The sequence below is a fragment of the Musa acuminata genome, chromosome BXJ3-7 (genome assembly GCF_036884655.1).
Source record: "Musa acuminata AAA Group cultivar baxijiao chromosome BXJ3-7, Cavendish_Baxijiao_AAA, whole genome shotgun sequence".
In the NCBI taxonomy this organism is placed as follows: domain Eukaryota; kingdom Viridiplantae; phylum Streptophyta; class Magnoliopsida; order Zingiberales; family Musaceae; genus Musa; species Musa acuminata.
The window spans coordinates 38,336,556-38,354,837 of NC_088355.1; the positions used below are offsets into that span (position 1 = coordinate 38,336,556).

The 18,282-nt window shown below is 37.4% G+C and overlaps 1 protein-coding gene and 1 long non-coding RNA gene across 3 annotated transcripts; both read left to right on the plus strand.

Annotated features, from left to right (window-relative positions):
• Positions 1-1,127: 1,127 nt before the first annotated feature.
• On the plus strand, positions 1,128-5,028 carry LOC135642584 (uncharacterized). Its single transcript, XR_010498005.1, has 3 exons — positions 1,128-1,560; positions 1,642-1,713; positions 4,664-5,028. It is a non-coding gene; the product is annotated as an uncharacterized LOC135642584 (long non-coding RNA).
• Positions 5,029-6,738: 1,710 nt separating this feature from the next.
• LOC135643187 (uncharacterized) lies at positions 6,739-17,544 on the plus strand. 2 transcript variants are annotated; one of them, XM_065159865.1, is made up of 2 exons: positions 6,739-7,031; positions 14,724-17,544. In XM_065159865.1, exons 1-2 carry the CDS (start codon positions 7,025-7,027, stop codon positions 16,829-16,831), a joined length of 2,115 nt encoding a protein of 704 aa, XP_065015937.1. In that variant the 5' UTR covers positions 6,739-7,024; the 3' UTR covers positions 16,832-17,544. The 2 variants fall into 2 exon arrangements, with proteins under 2 accessions (XP_065015937.1, XP_065015938.1); XM_065159866.1 differs by having other exon boundaries at positions 14,736-17,544.
• The last annotated feature ends 738 nt before the right edge of the window (positions 17,545-18,282 follow it).

An 18,282-nucleotide genomic window follows, 5' to 3' on the forward strand; every position in this document is an offset into this window, starting at 1 on the left:
TATAATTAAAAAAATATAATTAAAAAAATATACAGTACTAAGGACAAAAAAGATTGTAGCCACCTTGTGTTATCAATCCATGCTTTGAGAGGTAATCCACCATCACAAACATAATGCTTAATCAAATCAAATCAATCAATCAATCAATCAGACGGATGAGCTGGAACTAGTACGTGGCACACTCTCCTATCACCTGCCTTTGTGGACAGTGAAATGGATTGACTCCTAATGTATCATTGTGAGACTACTGCTATGATGAAAAATATTACAACTGCATGAAAGCTGCTTATGTGCTGAAACTTTGCAGTTTAATTATCATTTAATCATGGAGTCTATATATATATAGATATACATATATATATATATATATGTATATATATGTATATATAGATATACATATATATACATATATATATATATATATCCTCAGCAACACAAAGTGTGCAAGCTGATAGAATTGAAATCAATATAAAAATAATATTTTATGTTTAGATTTTTAGTTGTTTATTTTATTCAAATTGTAAACTTTTTGGTTGAAATAATATTATGAGATCTAAAATTATTGGTCTGATAGTAATGTATTACATCCACCTATCAACTTGGTGAGGATTTGAAATCTCATCTTATCAAATCTTACTCTAAGATATTAGTTAGCCTATTGGTGTTATATATCATATTAATAATTGAATGTAGATATGATGATGATGGATTATACTTATTTATTAAAAATATAGAATATTGGTCAAATAATAATATGTCAGATCCACTTTTTAATGGATGAGGATCTAAAATATTATCAGATAAATATATATATATATATATATATATATAATATGAATACAGTGAGTATATTATTTATTTATAATATATTTTAAATATATTCTAACTTATTAATGGGAAAAATGATGAATCCTTTATAGATAACGTTAAGATTTGTGCAGCCGTCTTGGAATCGTCTCTTTCCTGCATGTACTTGCTTTAAGATCTGTGCGGCCGCGCAGTGGTGCTCTTAACGTAGATTGTTGTCTTTTGAAAATGGACGGATGGATGTACTTCTAAACATAACCCGAGCCGTCGGATTTACCGCTGCTTGGTCCCGAACAGAATCATCAGCAATGGACGTCCCCTCCACCTTTCGGCACGAAAGCGAGGGAACGGAGAGCCAAATCCACACGTAACGCCCACTTTCATCTTCCCTTTGTCCCTCTGATGCATCATTTCCCTACTTTAGAGTCGTGGACGAAGGAAACCAGCACGGTAAGCTGTGTCTCTCCTCTTCCGTATGGCAGCATGTAGGAGCTCGTAAGCTGCACGCGATTCTGTTTGTCTCTTCCCCCAAATAGTTTCTAGTGACGATCAGTAGCTTTCTTGGTTGCTTTGAGGAGTTCCACACTCTATGCGATAGTTCTTGCTGGGCTAAACTGAATGGGAATAGGGAACAAAATGTGTGGGTTCCAATTTGTTTCAACCCTCTTATGGTGTGCCCGTGAGACCAAGAGGGCACACCTTCTTTATGAGATAATGCCAATGTGGCATCCTATCTTTTATTGGACCACACAGGTGGAACATCACTGAAACCAATTCATAAGCTTTTAATTGGTTTAATGAAAACAAACTCAAATTAGTAATTTTTTGAAACAGTGCCAACTTGGGGTTGCCATGTTGTCATTCTCTCTTCTTTTATCTCAGCTTGGAGGTTGGATGCTTATTAAGGTATATACTTCCTTGTTATGTTGTATATTTATCTTAAGAATCATGTTTAGTGTCTGATTTTACAACCTTTTCCCATAGTTTCACTTAATTTTAGATCTGAGTTGATCAGCCTTATGTTTGAACATGTTATATTGCTGGCAATGAATATTCGGTCTTTAGCTCAATCAATGTGAGTATAAAATTTCTTTCGAGAAGGCTCACTTCTTGTTAGATATGGTATTGCCTTGGTTTTGTTAACTATGGATCTTCCAAGCTCTAGTGCTTTGATTAAGAATTTTCTAGATCAGTGACCTACTTTCATGAAGTGGGCACCTATGGTATGAGCTCCCCTTTGTCTTATTAATACTTGTCGAAAGTTCATAAATTGATGAAAAACTTGCATGTGTTGATCAGAGAGCATTGTGCAACCCAGCATTGGCCCAAGCACAGCAGAAAGAACAAGGCATCATCAAAGAGCAATAACCTTTAGGCCATGTGGATCTAAAATTCATAGCATAATTACTCAATATTGCATTGACATAGGAAAGAATAAATGAATTCAATGGCATTAGTCTCTATTTTACTGCAATTCCAGTATGGCATTGCAGCAATCAGCGTTTGCTCTCTGTATTCTAATAAGATTAGTTTTTGAGGATCCTTAAGAGGAAGTAGCTGTTATATATATGTGTGTGTGTGTGTGTGTGTGTGTGTATTAGTCTTTTTTTTTTGTTTTTGAAACTTCAACTTAAAAACTCCAAAAAAAAAAAGCTAATCTGGTTAGCTTGGTTATACTCAGAAGGTTTAATTTAAACTGACTAGTAGAGTTTGTGCTGTTTCTTTCTTTAATCATTCATTACCAGGACAAATATCCAACTAGACTTGAATATAGCTTGTTTAAAGAAATTTGATTAATTAATTACGAAGTTGGTTGTTAATATATGTTCTATCATAGTTTTTTAGTCTCATCTAGGTTTAGTTTTCCATGCATTCTTTAACTTCTTTGTTTATTAGAGGAAGAGTAAATATTTAATTCAAATTTATAAAATAATAAAATATCCAGAAGTGACATTTGAATGCACCATTGCCATGCACAGAATACACCATTTGAATTAACTTCTTTGTATCAAGGTAATGAGTAATTTGTGCCTGCTACGTAATTTTCTCGAAGGATATCTTAGTCATTTTAATCCTTTTAATTTGTTTATCTTTTGATCCAGAATGTTGAAACTGCTCCAAAACCTTGGATGCCATGGGAACTGTGTAAACTACTCTTGCTAGCTCAATGGAGAACAAAAAAATTAATGTTTCTAATTGTGTTGTTCCCTATGCAAATTGGTCCAGAGTCTGAGTAGGTATACTGGAGACCTGTTTTTGACTGTCAAAATTAGAAGTTGTATTCTGTGCACCATTGCTTGGTTTCTTTGTTCTTGCCTGGATATCCACCTCCATAAGCTGTCATAGGACTTGAAATCACCTTGAGTTTTCTTCGTTGTATGATGTTCTTGTTTACCAGAAATGGCACCTGTACATATGATCTCAATTTGTACTTTCTGATTTTTCACAATATCAGGTTCACAAATCTAAATTGCATATAATTATCTTGAGTCTTATTTTGCTTTGTCATCTTGATCATGCTAATGTTGGTACTCAATACAAAGTATGAATGACAGGTAAGTTAACTGTCTGACATTTTCTGATTGTTATGTTCCTGTTGTTGCACATGTAGAAAGGAACTATATGATTCCCAATCCAAATAGTCCACAATGGATGTGGTGTTAGGAAAACTTCTTTTTTCATGGAAATTGCAGCTATCAGTCATCTGGTTGGAGGATACATGAGAACTGCAATGTTTACTATCTTTGATTATGAGCTTGCAAAGTATATTTCACCTCTAACCCCACTCTCTATTGATCTTTTCCCTTGTTCTATCTTCTTTACTTTTTCTTCTCCTCTACTTTTCGTATTCTCTCTTCTTTTTTGGGTTTGAATTGCTCATTCTGTTGGTGGTGGGTACTTCCACCTTTTTATCATTGTACCAGTCACTGCCACATAGGTGATCTGATATCAATACAGAAACCCTTCCAGATTGATTGTTTTCTTTAATTTGTGCCTTGAGTCCAATTGCCGGATAAGTTTGGGTGACCAAAGAATCAAAGAACAGTGACCTGGAAGAGGAGAGACTTTAAGGCACATAGATCAAATATTAGACCGGAAAGCTTTCTTAGGCATTGATTGTATGATGAATTCTCTTGAACTTGTATTTGGCTAATCTCAGATATAATTGTTGGCACATTTACAAAGAATGTATGTTAATAGATAGCACTGATGATTTTTCTTGTAACTTGGGGATTTCTTGTCAGATTATAGTAATTTTGGTTTAAGTATAGATTCAAGAATTATAGACCATTTGATAAGCTTAGATATTCATGGTCTCATGTAAGGTTTCTGCACTAACTGTCCCTACTAAATTTTTTGTCAGTGTGAAAATGAAAAGAAATTATTTAATTTTTTAAATGACATTTTTCTAGCTCCTACATTTGCTATGCATTCTTGAAAATCTACTAGTGGTTACATTTATGTAGCACACTCTTTCCTTTCCCCTCTCTGTGGTCACATGTCCTTTTCAGATGTGCTTGAATAAAACCCATGTTCCTGTAGCATAAGAAATTCAAGTCACAAAGCAAATATAGAATTTCCACTTCTATATGTTTGAGATATTGGTTTTTGTTCTTTTTTTGACATTTTTTGAGTTCAAAACATGCATAAATCCTTATACTTTGTATCATATGAAGTCACTGAATAATTGTAATCCTAAACTAAAGTAAGTCAACCAGTAAGCTTAACCTTCCATCCATCAAATTCCTGCTTTTGTAGAATCCAGCACTAAATTTGATGTTAATCTACTGATATGGTGCCAGTTCACACCTGAACTTCAATTTGATGACACTTCTCTTTACTGTCCTTCTCACAGCTGTTAATCCAGAATTCATCTGTCATCCTCGAATTGATGCATTTGAGGATCATCTCCAGCATGAATCTTGAGGAGCCAAGGGGAGGGAAAGGGAAGAGGATAGGATGATGATCAAAATATCCAAGTAGAGCCAGATCTTTGTTGGGAGTGTTTCAGATACCTAAGTCAGAGTGAGTCCTAAAATAAGATTTAAAGATGGTATGTAGAGAGATGTGTATAATTATGAGTTTTAGTTTATAGTCGAGAATTTCTAACCATTTAAGAACAGGACTTATATTTTTTGAATATTTTTCGGTTTCGATTTGTGCTAATGTGACAAATTTGGGTTATATTCATTTTTTTTAATAGTCATGCTGTTTTTGACATGTTAAGTCCTAAATGGGGACGAATATTACCCCTATCAATGGCATCTTAATATATCGTTGGTGATCCACAAAAGGAACTAATTAGCTATCATGCAATCCATGCCTCCTCATATCATCAGCATGATAGTGATCATCTATGTGGGCACATTAATATCTTATCTTATTGCTGGTTGCCATGAGTTGCTTTCACTGGCTTTACTACCTTGCTTGGTGTTTAAGCCTTTAAGGTTCTCAGTGAGTTCAATAGAAACTGCAAACAGGTGTTCTATATTGTTCTTATATCAGACAATGTCCCAAGAAAGCAGAACATCAGCAACATTGTCTTCACATGATCACAATAGAAAAATTGCTTTGGTTTATCCTTTGTAGTCATGAAGTCAAACCATCTTCTTCCCTACATATCATCACAAGCCACCTGATGCATTCCAACTCTGATGAAAGAGGCCACCCTGATCTCATAATGGCCCTCCAACAACATGATGTGGATTGGTTGCTCTCAAGTCCTCACACTTTGATGCCCAGCATGCAACAAGGAAGGTAATCCTTAATGTTCTTATCGTTACCCAGCAAAGCATTCATCATTGTATCACTCCCAAGCTACAAACCCTCATGATGCTAATCGCCACACCGAAAAAATAAAAATCAAAATAATTGAAAATATAAATTACAATCAAGATGGAATCAGAGCGAAATCATGGCTATAAAAAAATTAAAATGATATTGATAGAAAAAAAAATAGAAGAAAAATGCAAAAATAGATGTAGAGGAGTAAATATGGCACTGAGGATTACAACAGTCATGAAGAATGTTGGGCTCTGCCCCCATGACCAAAAGGTTTTGTCCATAAATGCACATTTCTTTCATTGAATTCAGTGGCACTTACATTGGCCAAGTCAATAATTGTTCCTACTGTTCCCCCTTTATGCATTAAACAAAGGCAACCTTCTCTTCCCTGCCATGATAATTCCTGTGTGTGTGGTGGAGATCAAAATGTTGCATGTGCAATAATGCTTGAAATAATTGACTTGTATTTGGTGAGGAAAAAAGAACCCTGGAAATGATGAAGACGGAGTCAAACCCCAGCGGGAAGAACGTTCTCTTTTGTGACCACTGCTTTGTCGGCGTGTCGGGGGGGGGGGTCGTCATTTTACCGCTCCCTTTTGGATTGTTGCAGCGGCGTGGGATTCTGTCTGAGTGGCGGTCTTTCGTGGGCCCCTTTCGTTGGACGGTGCTGATGGGCGGGTTTCCTTCGCGTTCGACCTCATCGCGTCGGCCTCCCCGTGGATGTCTCGATCCGTCGTCATCTGCAGTCCACCTCCCACCCGCTCGCCTACCTGTCCCCTTATTGCTAGCTGAACTCGTCCCCGGTGGGTCCCGTTTCAGATATGAGAAATCGGGCTTCCGTTAGTGGCTTGAAGTCGCCCAATAATTCATGAAAAGAAAAGATGGAAGCAGGTCGGTCACGAGCCACGGCGACGGAGCGACCGAGAAACGAGGCAACGCTTTGACTACCCGTTTACCCGTTGCCCACTTTACAGAAGGCGGATCGGCGGGGTCCATGAGCAATGTCCAATCGATAGCAAGGTGGTGAATCGAGCTGCGTACGGCAGCAGCGTGTGGAAAGGTATATTCTCTTGCGTGCAAATACAATACACAGAGCCAAGCGAGCGCAAAAGAGAGACTTAAGTAACTAATACTCATGTAGTACAACTAAACAGTAGAAGACGAACGACGACGGAGGAAGAAAATAAAAGAGAGGGGAGAAAGGAGAGGAAGAGAGATCGAGGACGGAGAGAAGGAGAGAGAGAGAGAGAGAGAGAGAGAGAGAGAGAGGGCGGCTTTAAAGAAGAGCGAAGAGGAACCCCAACAACCGCGTGTCAACCGCCGCTGCTACTACTTCTTGAACGACGACGGCGACGAATGCGCTCCTCCTCCTCCTCTCCGTTGCGATTCAAACCCTAATCAGCCGTCTTGTCTTCGCCTCGTCCCCTCCTAAATGGAAGGTAAGCGCTCGCTCTCTCGCTCGGTCTCTTCAGTTCTATTGTTCATTTGGAGGGGAAATTCTAGGTCTTTGTGAGATCCGCTGCTTTCTTGTGATCCTTTCATTTTCGAAGCCGGGAATGCAAATTTGTCGATTCGAGATGGGGTATAAGGGTTCAGATGAGTCTGAAGGTCACTGATTGCTGGGATCGGAAACTAGGGTTTGTTTGTCTCGGATGTAACTTTACCTTTGCGTCGTTCTTCGTAATCAAGATTCTTGACTCTATGGAATGATGATCTCGGAATACATTACTTTCTCGTCTTTCTTCGTAACATGTGCCCTGACTAATCTCTTCTCTGCTCGATCCATTCTCAGGCCTAACAAGAACCCTTACATCAAGAAAGCACACAAGTAGCTACGGAAGCTCTCCACAAGTACATCATAAAGAAGCCAGAATCAATAATACGAATCAGAAAGACTGTGTTAAGAAAATTTAGTTGTTATAAAATCAACATGGGAGACCAAGATATCATTACTTAATTTCTAAGTGATACTTGATCTTGATTTTTACATCTCAGAACTTGATCACCATTGTAGTGGTGTAGAGAGCTCATAAGTGGAGGGAAGAACATGGTGAACAATGTTGGAGAGGAGGACAAGGAATTGAGAACCAAGTGGTGGACTATGGTGGAGAATAATTAGAAGAGTGGGAGGTGCAATTAAGGAGTAGATGTGGGGCAGTAGGTGAGATTTGGCTGCAAGGGTTAAGCTTTAGGAATGGTGTAGGAGTAGAAGGGGCTTGTGTTATGGGATTAATGGGAATATAGTAGGGTTTGAAATGTTTGATGTATTTGGGCACAAAATTTTAATTTATATTTTTCCTATTTTTGAAAGTCAACTCATAAATACATTTAAATAAAATTCTTGAGAACCATATTTTTGTTTTTTCAAAGAAACTTGCATGGCGGTTTGGAAGTGTTTCTGACGGCGTAGTGGAGAGCGCATCCCTTGAAGAAAGAAAAGTTGAATGTAAGAAAGATAAAGTCTTTTGTAAGAAAGAGAAGTCGAATGTAAGAAAAATAAGTCTTTTGAATCAGCGGTTCCTGTCCCAATACAGCAAAATCATTTTATTCAGATCTGTAATGGATTGATAAGAGTCTCCCACTTCCAAAATTAACAGTAGCAGAAAGTGTTTTTTTGCCTTTTAAGATTTTTAAATAGTATTGCTCGAATGAAAACTTCCCAATTTGATTGCATGTCATGGAGGGACATCTTGGTTGTCCCTTGTAGTGTTCATAGAAAACAACTTGATTCCCAAGGATGGATGAACTCCCATCATTCTTTTGGAATTATGTCAATTGAGAATCGTATCCAGAATTATAACTATCAAAATTATAGGAAATGGATTTATTTCAACTTTTGTACTTACCAAACACTAATGACCTTGTATAATGATTATACAAGAAAATGATAAGCCCTTACATTTGTGCTGCCCAAGAACTATGATTTTTATTGAATAAATAAAAAAAACTTTAATGTTGTTTTTACCTAACATGTTTTTAAATTTCTGTTCATGAACATGGTTACTGCCAACAAAATTTCTATGTGCACAATGACATAAACATAATGTAATAATATTTTTAAATTTTTTAGGAAAACATAAACAATGTCAAATGTGTCCTTAGTGTATGTATTTAAATTGATATACAAGTTAAATTGGGTTGCTCGGGTTGCGCGATAGTGCAACCTGATCCCTGCACAAATTTAGTTGGTTTGTTAATATCTTGACTTCAACTGACTACCCCATGAAATTATATTCAAACTCTACTAAAAGTTAGGTTGGACTAGGGTTGAACTGGAGTTGGCCAATAGGAGCTGCACCCGTACTTTCGGTTGTAGAACACATTGTACATGGGTTATCTTTGACAAATTTACATGGATCTCCTTAATAACAAATTTATAATAGAATTTCATTACATGGGCTTGAAAAGCTTGCTGTGGAAGGACTTAAATTTGAAGGTATTATGCCTGTATCAGTCCATCGATGGTGCTTCCCTGCTTGTTTTCAAAGATCTCATTGAAACTAACATGATATTAGGGAATTTTGAGGCAAAAGTCTCCTTTGCCCCTCCCTCTGTTCTCGCAGAAGGGTGACTCAACTGTTTGATTGTTCCTCTCAAAGAAGATCTCTGATAAAATGGAGGTGATTTGTTGAATGGCCCAAATAATCAAAGCAGTGAGGTGAGTCTTCCCCCCTCCCTTCCTCTATAGCTTGCAGTACCCATCTGAGGCCAATTTTGATGGCTTCCTTCCTGGTCAAGAGGGGTGGTCTATGGCAATTGGTTAACTATGTAGACTGAACTGATAGGATGTTTAAGTGATTAAATCAGTTTAAGTTTGATTTGTAACTCTGCCAATCCCAACTTTCCTGTTTGTTTGGTGATTTTGGTTCATGATCATGAACACCCCTATATCTATTGAGTGCTAAATTTTAATAGTGTATTCTTGTTGATAGGTGCTAGTTTAGTTAATATAAAGAGGCTGGCTTGTTTTCACCTTTTTGTAGACTTTATCTTAATGTATAAAAAGTTAGAAGAACTAGAGTCATGGCTTAAGTTAACTTTCATTCACTGTTTAATATCTCTCATATTGTTAGTATTCCTTTCAGGCAATTTTCATTTAGTTTCCTTTCTACTGTAGCATTTAAAATGAGAGGCTTTTTACTATCTATCTACATTTTGCTCTTATAAGCTAATAAGACTGTGTGCACTGCTATCTATCTACATTTTACTCTAGTAATTCATTGGCAATTGGCTTGCATTCCCCCTCTTTACATGAATGAAAAGACTTATAGATGTACCCTCTTACAATGATTGATTTTATTGTAGCATATTTCCTTTACTGTTCTTTTGCTTTTAACAAAAGGCAATAATCAAGTAAATATGCTAGATTTGACTGCCATTAGTTTGTCTAATGATTTTGGACAATAAGTATTGCTAAGATTAGGATATTGAGATGGATATAGGGTTTACCAAGAAAAAAATAGAATAAAAATGTAGCCCTTATAGAAAATAAGTAAAGATAAACCATTTAGGACAGAAGGAACATGGTTCAAGAAAAAACATATGTTAAACGAGATCAGTTGATTAAGATTAGCTGTGTGAGAAGAAGTAGAGGCAGGCCCAATGAGTGAGGCTCATGATGACGCTGGGTCTGGGGAGGATTAAGATGTGTAGTCTTAATGCCAAGCAAGATTATTCTCATGACTCGATTCTTGGTCATCCATTTTAAAAAGGTTTAACCTTGTCATTTTGTCAAGGCTCACCCTCACCTTACTATAAACAATAATAGAAGATCAGACTTGTCCTAGTTGGACTAGTGATATTATTCTAAACAAACTTAAGTGGTGGGAGAAGATCCATGTTGCCATTACCAAATAGTTGGGAAATTACTGCTTTTATTTAGAAAATTTGTTTGAGCAGAGCAAATTTGTTTGTTGTCTAGCTGGTCTCCTCAGTCGTCACCTCAAACCATTTTCTTCTATTTCTATAACATGAAAATACCAATCAGTGTTTGTTTCAACCAAATCGGCCCCTATCTGATTGGATTTGAATCCTTCCTAGTCCTTGATCATATAGCTTCTAGGAAATGGAGTTGCATTATGAGATTGAGCCAAATTTCAGATTCAATTTTAATCTAAGTTCATAAGTGTAAACTTTGAAGAGGTTTAAATATGATGATGATTCCAAAGTTTCTTAACCTAATGTGTTATTGATATATTTCAGTTATTGTACTTAAACAAGGTTCCTAATTAGACATTGTCTGAGCATGGACAATATGAGAGCTATATTTTTTCTAGGCAATGAGATTCCTTATTTTATGTTAAAATATTGATATTTTTTTGTTAACCATTCTGAAACAAGGTTTCTAATTGGACATTATTTAATAATTTTGATATGAATAGTGATTTCAATAGGCGTTCGGGTGCTCGCTTACGCGCTCGGGCGAGGCGTGGCTCGAGCGCCTCGCTTCATTTCCAAGTGGTGCGCTTCAAAGAGGCGCCGCTTGGGTGCTCGCCCGAGCCCAGGCGCCGGGTGCTTCGGGCGAGCGCTCGGGTTAAACCAAGCGACCGAACTAGCGTTTTAGGTCTGGTTCAGTCTCCCGTGCTTTAGTTGGTTCAATCGAACCAACAAAAGGATCGATATCAACCTTCCTCTCGCAACTTCCCAACCCTAACCCTGCTCGTCGCTGCCGTTGCTACTGCTGCCGCTGTCGCTGCTCGGTGCTACCGCTGCCACTATCGCCGCTCCCGCTGTTGCTGTCGCTGCTACTATCACCACTCGTCGCTCTCGTTGCTCGCTTCTCGCTGTTACCGTTGTTGCTGTCACTGTCGTCGCTCGCCACTCCTGCTCCCGTTGTCGCTTCTCGCTGCTACCGCTGCTGCTGCCGCTGCCACTGTCGTCGCTCGCCTCTCCCACTCCCGCTTTCATCTCCGTTGCTCACGGTTACCTCTTCTCACATCGAATCGATAGTATATTGTTAACAGTTTATTGATAGTATACTGTTAATTGTATACTAGTAACAATAGTTTTTTATTTATTAGATTAATAATATATTATTTTGATTTTAATACTGCTAATTTTTATTTATTTGAAATTATTGTTATTGTTTTGAATTTTGAGATTTTTTTGTTAATGTGATATTGTGATTTTGTAAGATTTTTTTAATTTAATATCATATTTTTATTTAAATAATTATATTTATTAATTATATTATATATTTTTATATTTTAGCGCATTGTTTCGCTCGGGCGAGCACCTAGTGCCTCGGGCATTTTTGGACCTTGGCGCCTAGCGCTTTTTAAATTACTGGATATGAGAGCTAAGCATTCATTATTTTTACGGGAGAAGTTGAACCTTTCGATGGCTGATATATTTCCTGCATCTGTTAGCTTATAAAAGAAGGCTGCTTTGGCGAGCCTTGATATAACGGTAAGGTTGCTCCTTTGCAAACTGGAAGACCAGGGTTCGGGTCATGGAAACAACCTTTTTAAATATTTAAAGGGAAGGTTATGTATGTTGATCCTTCCCAGTCCCCGCATTGGCGGGAGCCTCATACTGGGTATGCCGTATCTATTAGCTTACAAAAGAGTGTTTCCTGTAAGACAACTCATCATTGCTGATCTTATCTTTCTATGTACTTAGCATATATCCCTGTCAGTAATATGATGCTTGTTTCGACACCTTGTTGGACTGTTATGATACTTGTATGCCTGAGAGGTATAGCAGGTGTTGGACTGGTATGATACTTGTATACTGAGAGGTATAGCAGCTTGTATTGTCTGGTATTACGTAAGTAAATAATGAACGGCAATATTGTTTGGTACTGATTTTTGCTTGGATGCCTAGTCCGTTTAGTATTTGGAATTTTGTTTGAAGCTTCCATAACTAAGTGGTTATTTTTGAGTGGATGATTTTTTGCTTCAATTTCTTGACTGCTTGACAATTGAGAAGTAGGTAAGAAGGAAAACAATGACTTTAGCTTGGACCAGAAGTTCTTTTTTCTCCAAACGATGCTAGTCTACATTTATCTACTAATAGACATGTGAAATGAAAGTGAATGATACGAGATCAAATGTCTGTTGAATTACCAAAAGTGTGCTTGAGTGATTGCCATTGGGATATATAGAGATATCACCCATGATATTTCCCATGGTCACTAACTAGGCTTTCTGACAATAGAAAAATGAAACAATAAGTAAGGTTTCCTCAAGGTAACTTTTTTCATGTATACAATTTGAAGGTTATGGTTTTAAAATTTGTTTTAGGACATGTCAAGAAAAAACCAAGAAACATAAAGAGAGTTTTGGTGTTAGAGAGCTATATTTGGCAGACTTGAGTTGAACATGGAGGACAAAGGATGAGCAAATAATTTGCTTGTGTAGAAGGAAATAAGTTGTTCTTTGGTTAGCAACATCTCTTCATGTAAAAGGACAGAGAAATTATTGAAGCACAAAAACATTTCTTCTCTGAACTTTTTTGTCTTTTCCTTTTTTCTTCTCCTCTTAGTATTTAATATATGAAATGCACATAGTTATATGCTGGAGATATGTTGGAACTCTCTATTTTGATTATTAGTCTGTCTATGCATTTTTTTGTCTTTTTTGCTTCACAAATGTTCTTTGTTAAAGAGGCTGTTATCAGAGTGAAACTCTTTAAATGTGAAATGTGCCTTTGTTTGATCTCTTGTGGCTTGATATTGAATGGTCCTCTCTTTTGTCTGGATGGGAGCATATATTCTCCTTTCTTTCTGTGCTCCTAATTTTCTTATGAGCCCCTATTTGTCAGACCTTACTGGTTTCCATTACTTGTGGACCATTCCATTCTTTTTCACATGGATCTTGTCCCTTTTGTGAGTTTATATCAATGTTTAAAATCTCAGTCCTTACGTTATCATTTGGTGGCTGGAACCAACGTGCCTACACATGGTATTGGTTGCTACCGTCAAGACCGAAGAGAAAAACAGAGAGAAGAGGAGAGGAAGAGAAGCGGAAGAGGAGGATTGATGGAGGGGGAAGGGAGTAGCATAGAAGGCAGACGAGATGGAGGAGAAGGCGAAAGAGAAGGTGGAGGAGGCAGAGGAGGAAGTGATGACACTTACAAAGAAGTGATGACTGCAGTCAGTGATGTAGCAGGTTAGATGAGGTAGCAGCGGTGAGGTAGTGGGGTGTATAAGGAGGCGGAGTGGAAAGAGGGATCATGTGAAAAAAAGAAAGAAAAGGAGAGAGAGAAAGAAAAAGGATATCAAAAGATGTCAGAAAAAGTAAAGAATGATGGAGGTTGCTTCAGTATCCTTGGTTTTAACCATTAAAACCAGGTAGTATGCCCAGTAATGTAACTGCATTGGGAGGTCAAGCTGCATAAAACTGAAACATGAGGAAAATCAATGGTCCACATGTGGGTTTGTGGTGAGACCAATAAGTACCGGCCCGTACGATTCTGTATAAATGGTTTTTAAAACCCTGATTTATATATTACCATGCAGTTGGATACCTGGTCCAAAGAGTTTTATCTGTATAGAAGATTCATTAATGCATGTAGTGGATTCCAAATACGTTTGTGTTAATGTTTGTTTACCACCCTAATTAAGGTGGACCAAATAGTGAGGCCCTTTTGTGAAGATGCATGTCTGTTTAGTTCTAGAGCAAGAAATGATACTTTCTATGGTTAAGTTGTACACTGTGAAATGATTATTGTTAGTGGTACGAGGAGTACGAGGAGAGGCAATGTAAGATATAAAAAAACTATAAATAAAGATTTAAGTACTTATAATTTAACTAAACATATGATTTTTTACCGATTTCAAGGCGGCAAAAGATCCATGTAGTCGATCCCAAATAGTTGGGACTTACAGCTTTGTTGTTGTTAATGTTGTTGTCTATGATTGTACATTATTATAATAATAATGAGTGCAAAGTTGAATTCTCGATTCACTATGGTAGGCTGTTTATGTCAATTTTCTTGAACTCTAGTGTATTAATAAATTTTCTTCTAACATGACTGTGATAGTCTGGATAGCGTTATATGTTATAACGTGCTGTCATTATTTATAATTTATTGTTCTTCTAGAAGCCATTTCTATTGGTTCTTGGAAATGCTAGTTTTGCTTTTTCATTTTAGATTTTACGCATTTCCTAACAGTGTGTAGCTGTCAGGTGGGTCCCCAGACCGGAATTCAGTTGGGTCTGGTCCAAAAAGATCTAGTGTGTCATCAAGGGGTCGTTCAAGGGGTTCGTCATCTTCCAGTTGCAAGGATTTTCTTCGGAAGTTTGTGGATAGTGAGATTCTGACAGCAAACCTTGAAGACTGGCTTTCAGGAATATCTGAGGAATCAGAATTTAGGAAGCCTACCTTAGATGTTCCCTTTGAACTTACAGAAATCCAGAATTTTGATTATGCACTGGAAGGTGTTTCTTTTCAGCAGTTGATACGGATGCCCAATTCTCTTTATGAATCGACATCTGATGCTGTTGAAGCGACTGCCCATCTTGCTATTGAGGATTTCCTACATGCTAGTGTGAAGGGATTGTGGGAGACCTTTTGGGGTCATGATGAACCTGTGCCTTTGTCAGTAGCCTGTATACACAGCACAAGTTCGAAATTTTATCCTGCTGAAAAGGCTATTGCCAGAGGAAAGCTTGAAGGTATTTGTGCAACTGCCATATTACTGAAAAATAGTAGGGACTTACGTGGGAAATGGGATCAGATTGTTGAATTAGCTTTGCTGAGGCCCGATGTTGGGATTTCAATGCAGAATGATCAGCGGCCTTCTCCATCTGTCCTTGGGGAAGCACTTTTCTTTGCTCTCCGTGTGTTGTTAGCTAGAAGCCTTAGCAAATCAAGTAATGTGCTCCGTAATTCAAACTGTGTATTTGTTCTCCTTGTTGATTCACAATATGGTGGTGTAGTAAAAGTTGAAGGTGATGTTGGTAAGTTAAATTTTGATGGTGATGTCTATGAATGTGCAGCCAAATGGATCAAGAAACATGCCAAAGTTACAGTTTCTACGATTGACCGAATCTGGAACAAGCTTGGGAATGCCAACTGGGGTGACATTGGAACTCTACAGGTGCTTCTTGCAACCTTCCATTGTATGGTCCAGTTTTCTGGAATGCCGAAATATCTACTCGAGGATTTGGCTACAGGACATAGTTCTCGTCTCCAGAATCGGAGAACTGAAAGGCAGTTAGTAGATGCACACATTAATGGTATTGGTTTGTTCCGTTTCCAGCAGCAAAGTCATTCACCTGAAATTGTTGAAGTCCAGGATGAATCCGTAAAGATTGATTCTAGAGAGACTGTAAAGCTAGAGAAAGGTTCGGCTTTATGGATGGAAGAATTAGACTATCAAACGGGATTTGTGATTGATGAAGTCATAACTGATGGTGATATTCAAAGTTATATTGTTACTCCAATAGAAGAATCAAATCAACCAGGAAAGAAGCTTATGATGTATGTTGGATCTGTTCCTTCTCATTTGGAATCAGCATGGGAGGATATGGATCTGTGGTACCAGGTTCAGAGGCAGAACAAGGTATTGAATCTAATGAAGCAAAGAGGTTTGTCCAGCAAGTATCTTCCCCAGATGGTTGCATCTGGACTAATGGTTCACCCTGGCAAGTGCAACAAACCAGCTTCTGGTAGAACTTGTGGTCATCCTTGGTGTGGTACCCCAATCCTGGTGACATCTCCTGCGGGTGAGACTGTTTCTAATATGAGGAGAAATGGTTTATTTGGTCCCGAGGAAGCTCTCAGATGTTGTCATGACTGCTTATCTGCTCTTGCAATTGCATCTTCTGCTGGAATAAGGCATGGTGATATCCGTCCAGAGAATGTTATCCTTGTAAGCAATGATGGGAAGCATCCGTCTTTTGTCCTAATTGGGTGGGGTCATGCCGTTCTTGAAGAAAGGGATCGCCCATCAATGAATCTTTTCTTTTCTTCAACATATGCCCTACAGGAAGGTAAGCTCTGTGCTGCGTCAGATGCAGAAAGTCTGATCTACTTGCTGTACTACTCATGTGGTGGAGAATTCCCTGAACTGGATTCAGTTGAAGTGGCTCTTCAATGGAGAGAAATGTCTTTATCGAAAAGGGTCATACAGCAGAAGCTGGGGGATATCTCAGCTGTGCTGAAAGCCTTTGCTGATTATGTTGATACGTTATGTAGAACTCCTTATCCTATAGATTATGATATATGGTTGAGAAGATTGAGAAGAACCATTAATGAAGATCATGGAAAGGAAATTGATGCTTCAAACTAGATTTTTGTGGCGGCATGTGATTGGGTAGACTGCAAGAGTATTAGTGACATCACCGTGGCACTGGATTAGGATTTCTCACCAACCACCGGCTACTGCAATCGGATGTCTTAAAATTGATGCTCGAGTCAGAGAGGACCGAGGTTCCAGAGTTTGGCCTCAAACTTGGTTTCTGCGGTTTGCTGCATGTTCTTCAGTGTTACTCAGTAGAAGTTTCTTGCTGTGGTTGCTATGGGAAGTTGTACGATGATAAGGTTCTTTTTATTTATCAAAGAAGTCTTGGGTTGTGCTGTTTTGTGGTTGCAGATGTTCCATCCTCAATTGGTGTCCGCAGCCCGTTCGTCACATATTTGCTTGAAATGTCTGATGTTGTCTCCCTCGTTGACCAAAGGCCAAAGTCATCAGATCAGTCTGCTCACTCTGGCCTATATGGTTGATGGAGGGTTCTCAAACTACCTTCTGCACTTTCACGTTACTTTTATTTTTTATTTTGGTTTTTGTCATCCCCAGTGTGGTGTTTACATCAGTTTCTCCTGATTCATTGCATCAGCATAATTTGTTCTTGAGATAGTGTATGGCTGCACTGATTTGTGGTTGGCCTGGGATGATTCTTTTGGACTTTGATCGAATGGTCGTCTCCAGTTTCAAGCACGTCTTCCTGTAAATGTATGTGAAGTTTAATTTCAATGAATAGTGACACTGTTTACCTGGATCAACATGATGATGAAGCCTTTCTTTCTGTTTGTTACTGCTAAACGACTGTTTTTCGTTTTACGGTGGTTTCTGTTGATGCTTGGACTAATCTGAGTCTGTAATTTTTGAATGTAAATTATGATGCGGAAGCTATTCGTTTCTGAAGGCCGGAGGAACTTTTTCTCTTGATAAGTGCTGTTTTGCAAGTGTTCGTTTTTGCATGTTTCACGAAGCAAATCTGCTCCTCCGCGTGAATATTTTTAGTCAACCCTATTTGTGTGTCAACTCATCTAAAAAATATGTTTCAACGTGAGTGGTATTGGTATGGTGTAGTTTCTTATATATATATATATATATATATATATATATATATATATATATATATATATATATATATATATATATATATATGTATATATATATATATATGTATATATATATATATGTATATATATATATATATATGTATATATATATATATATGTATATATATATATATATATATGTATATATATATATATATGTATATATATATATATATGTATATGTATATATATATATATGTATATATAATGTATATATATATATGTATATGTATATATATATGTATATGTATATATATATATGTATATATATATATGTATGTATATATATATGTATATATATATGTCTAAAACACCTGCAATTTAATAATTATACCAAAAGCTTAAATTGGAAGGGCAAATACAGAATGTACGCTTGTAATCAACTAATGAAATTTA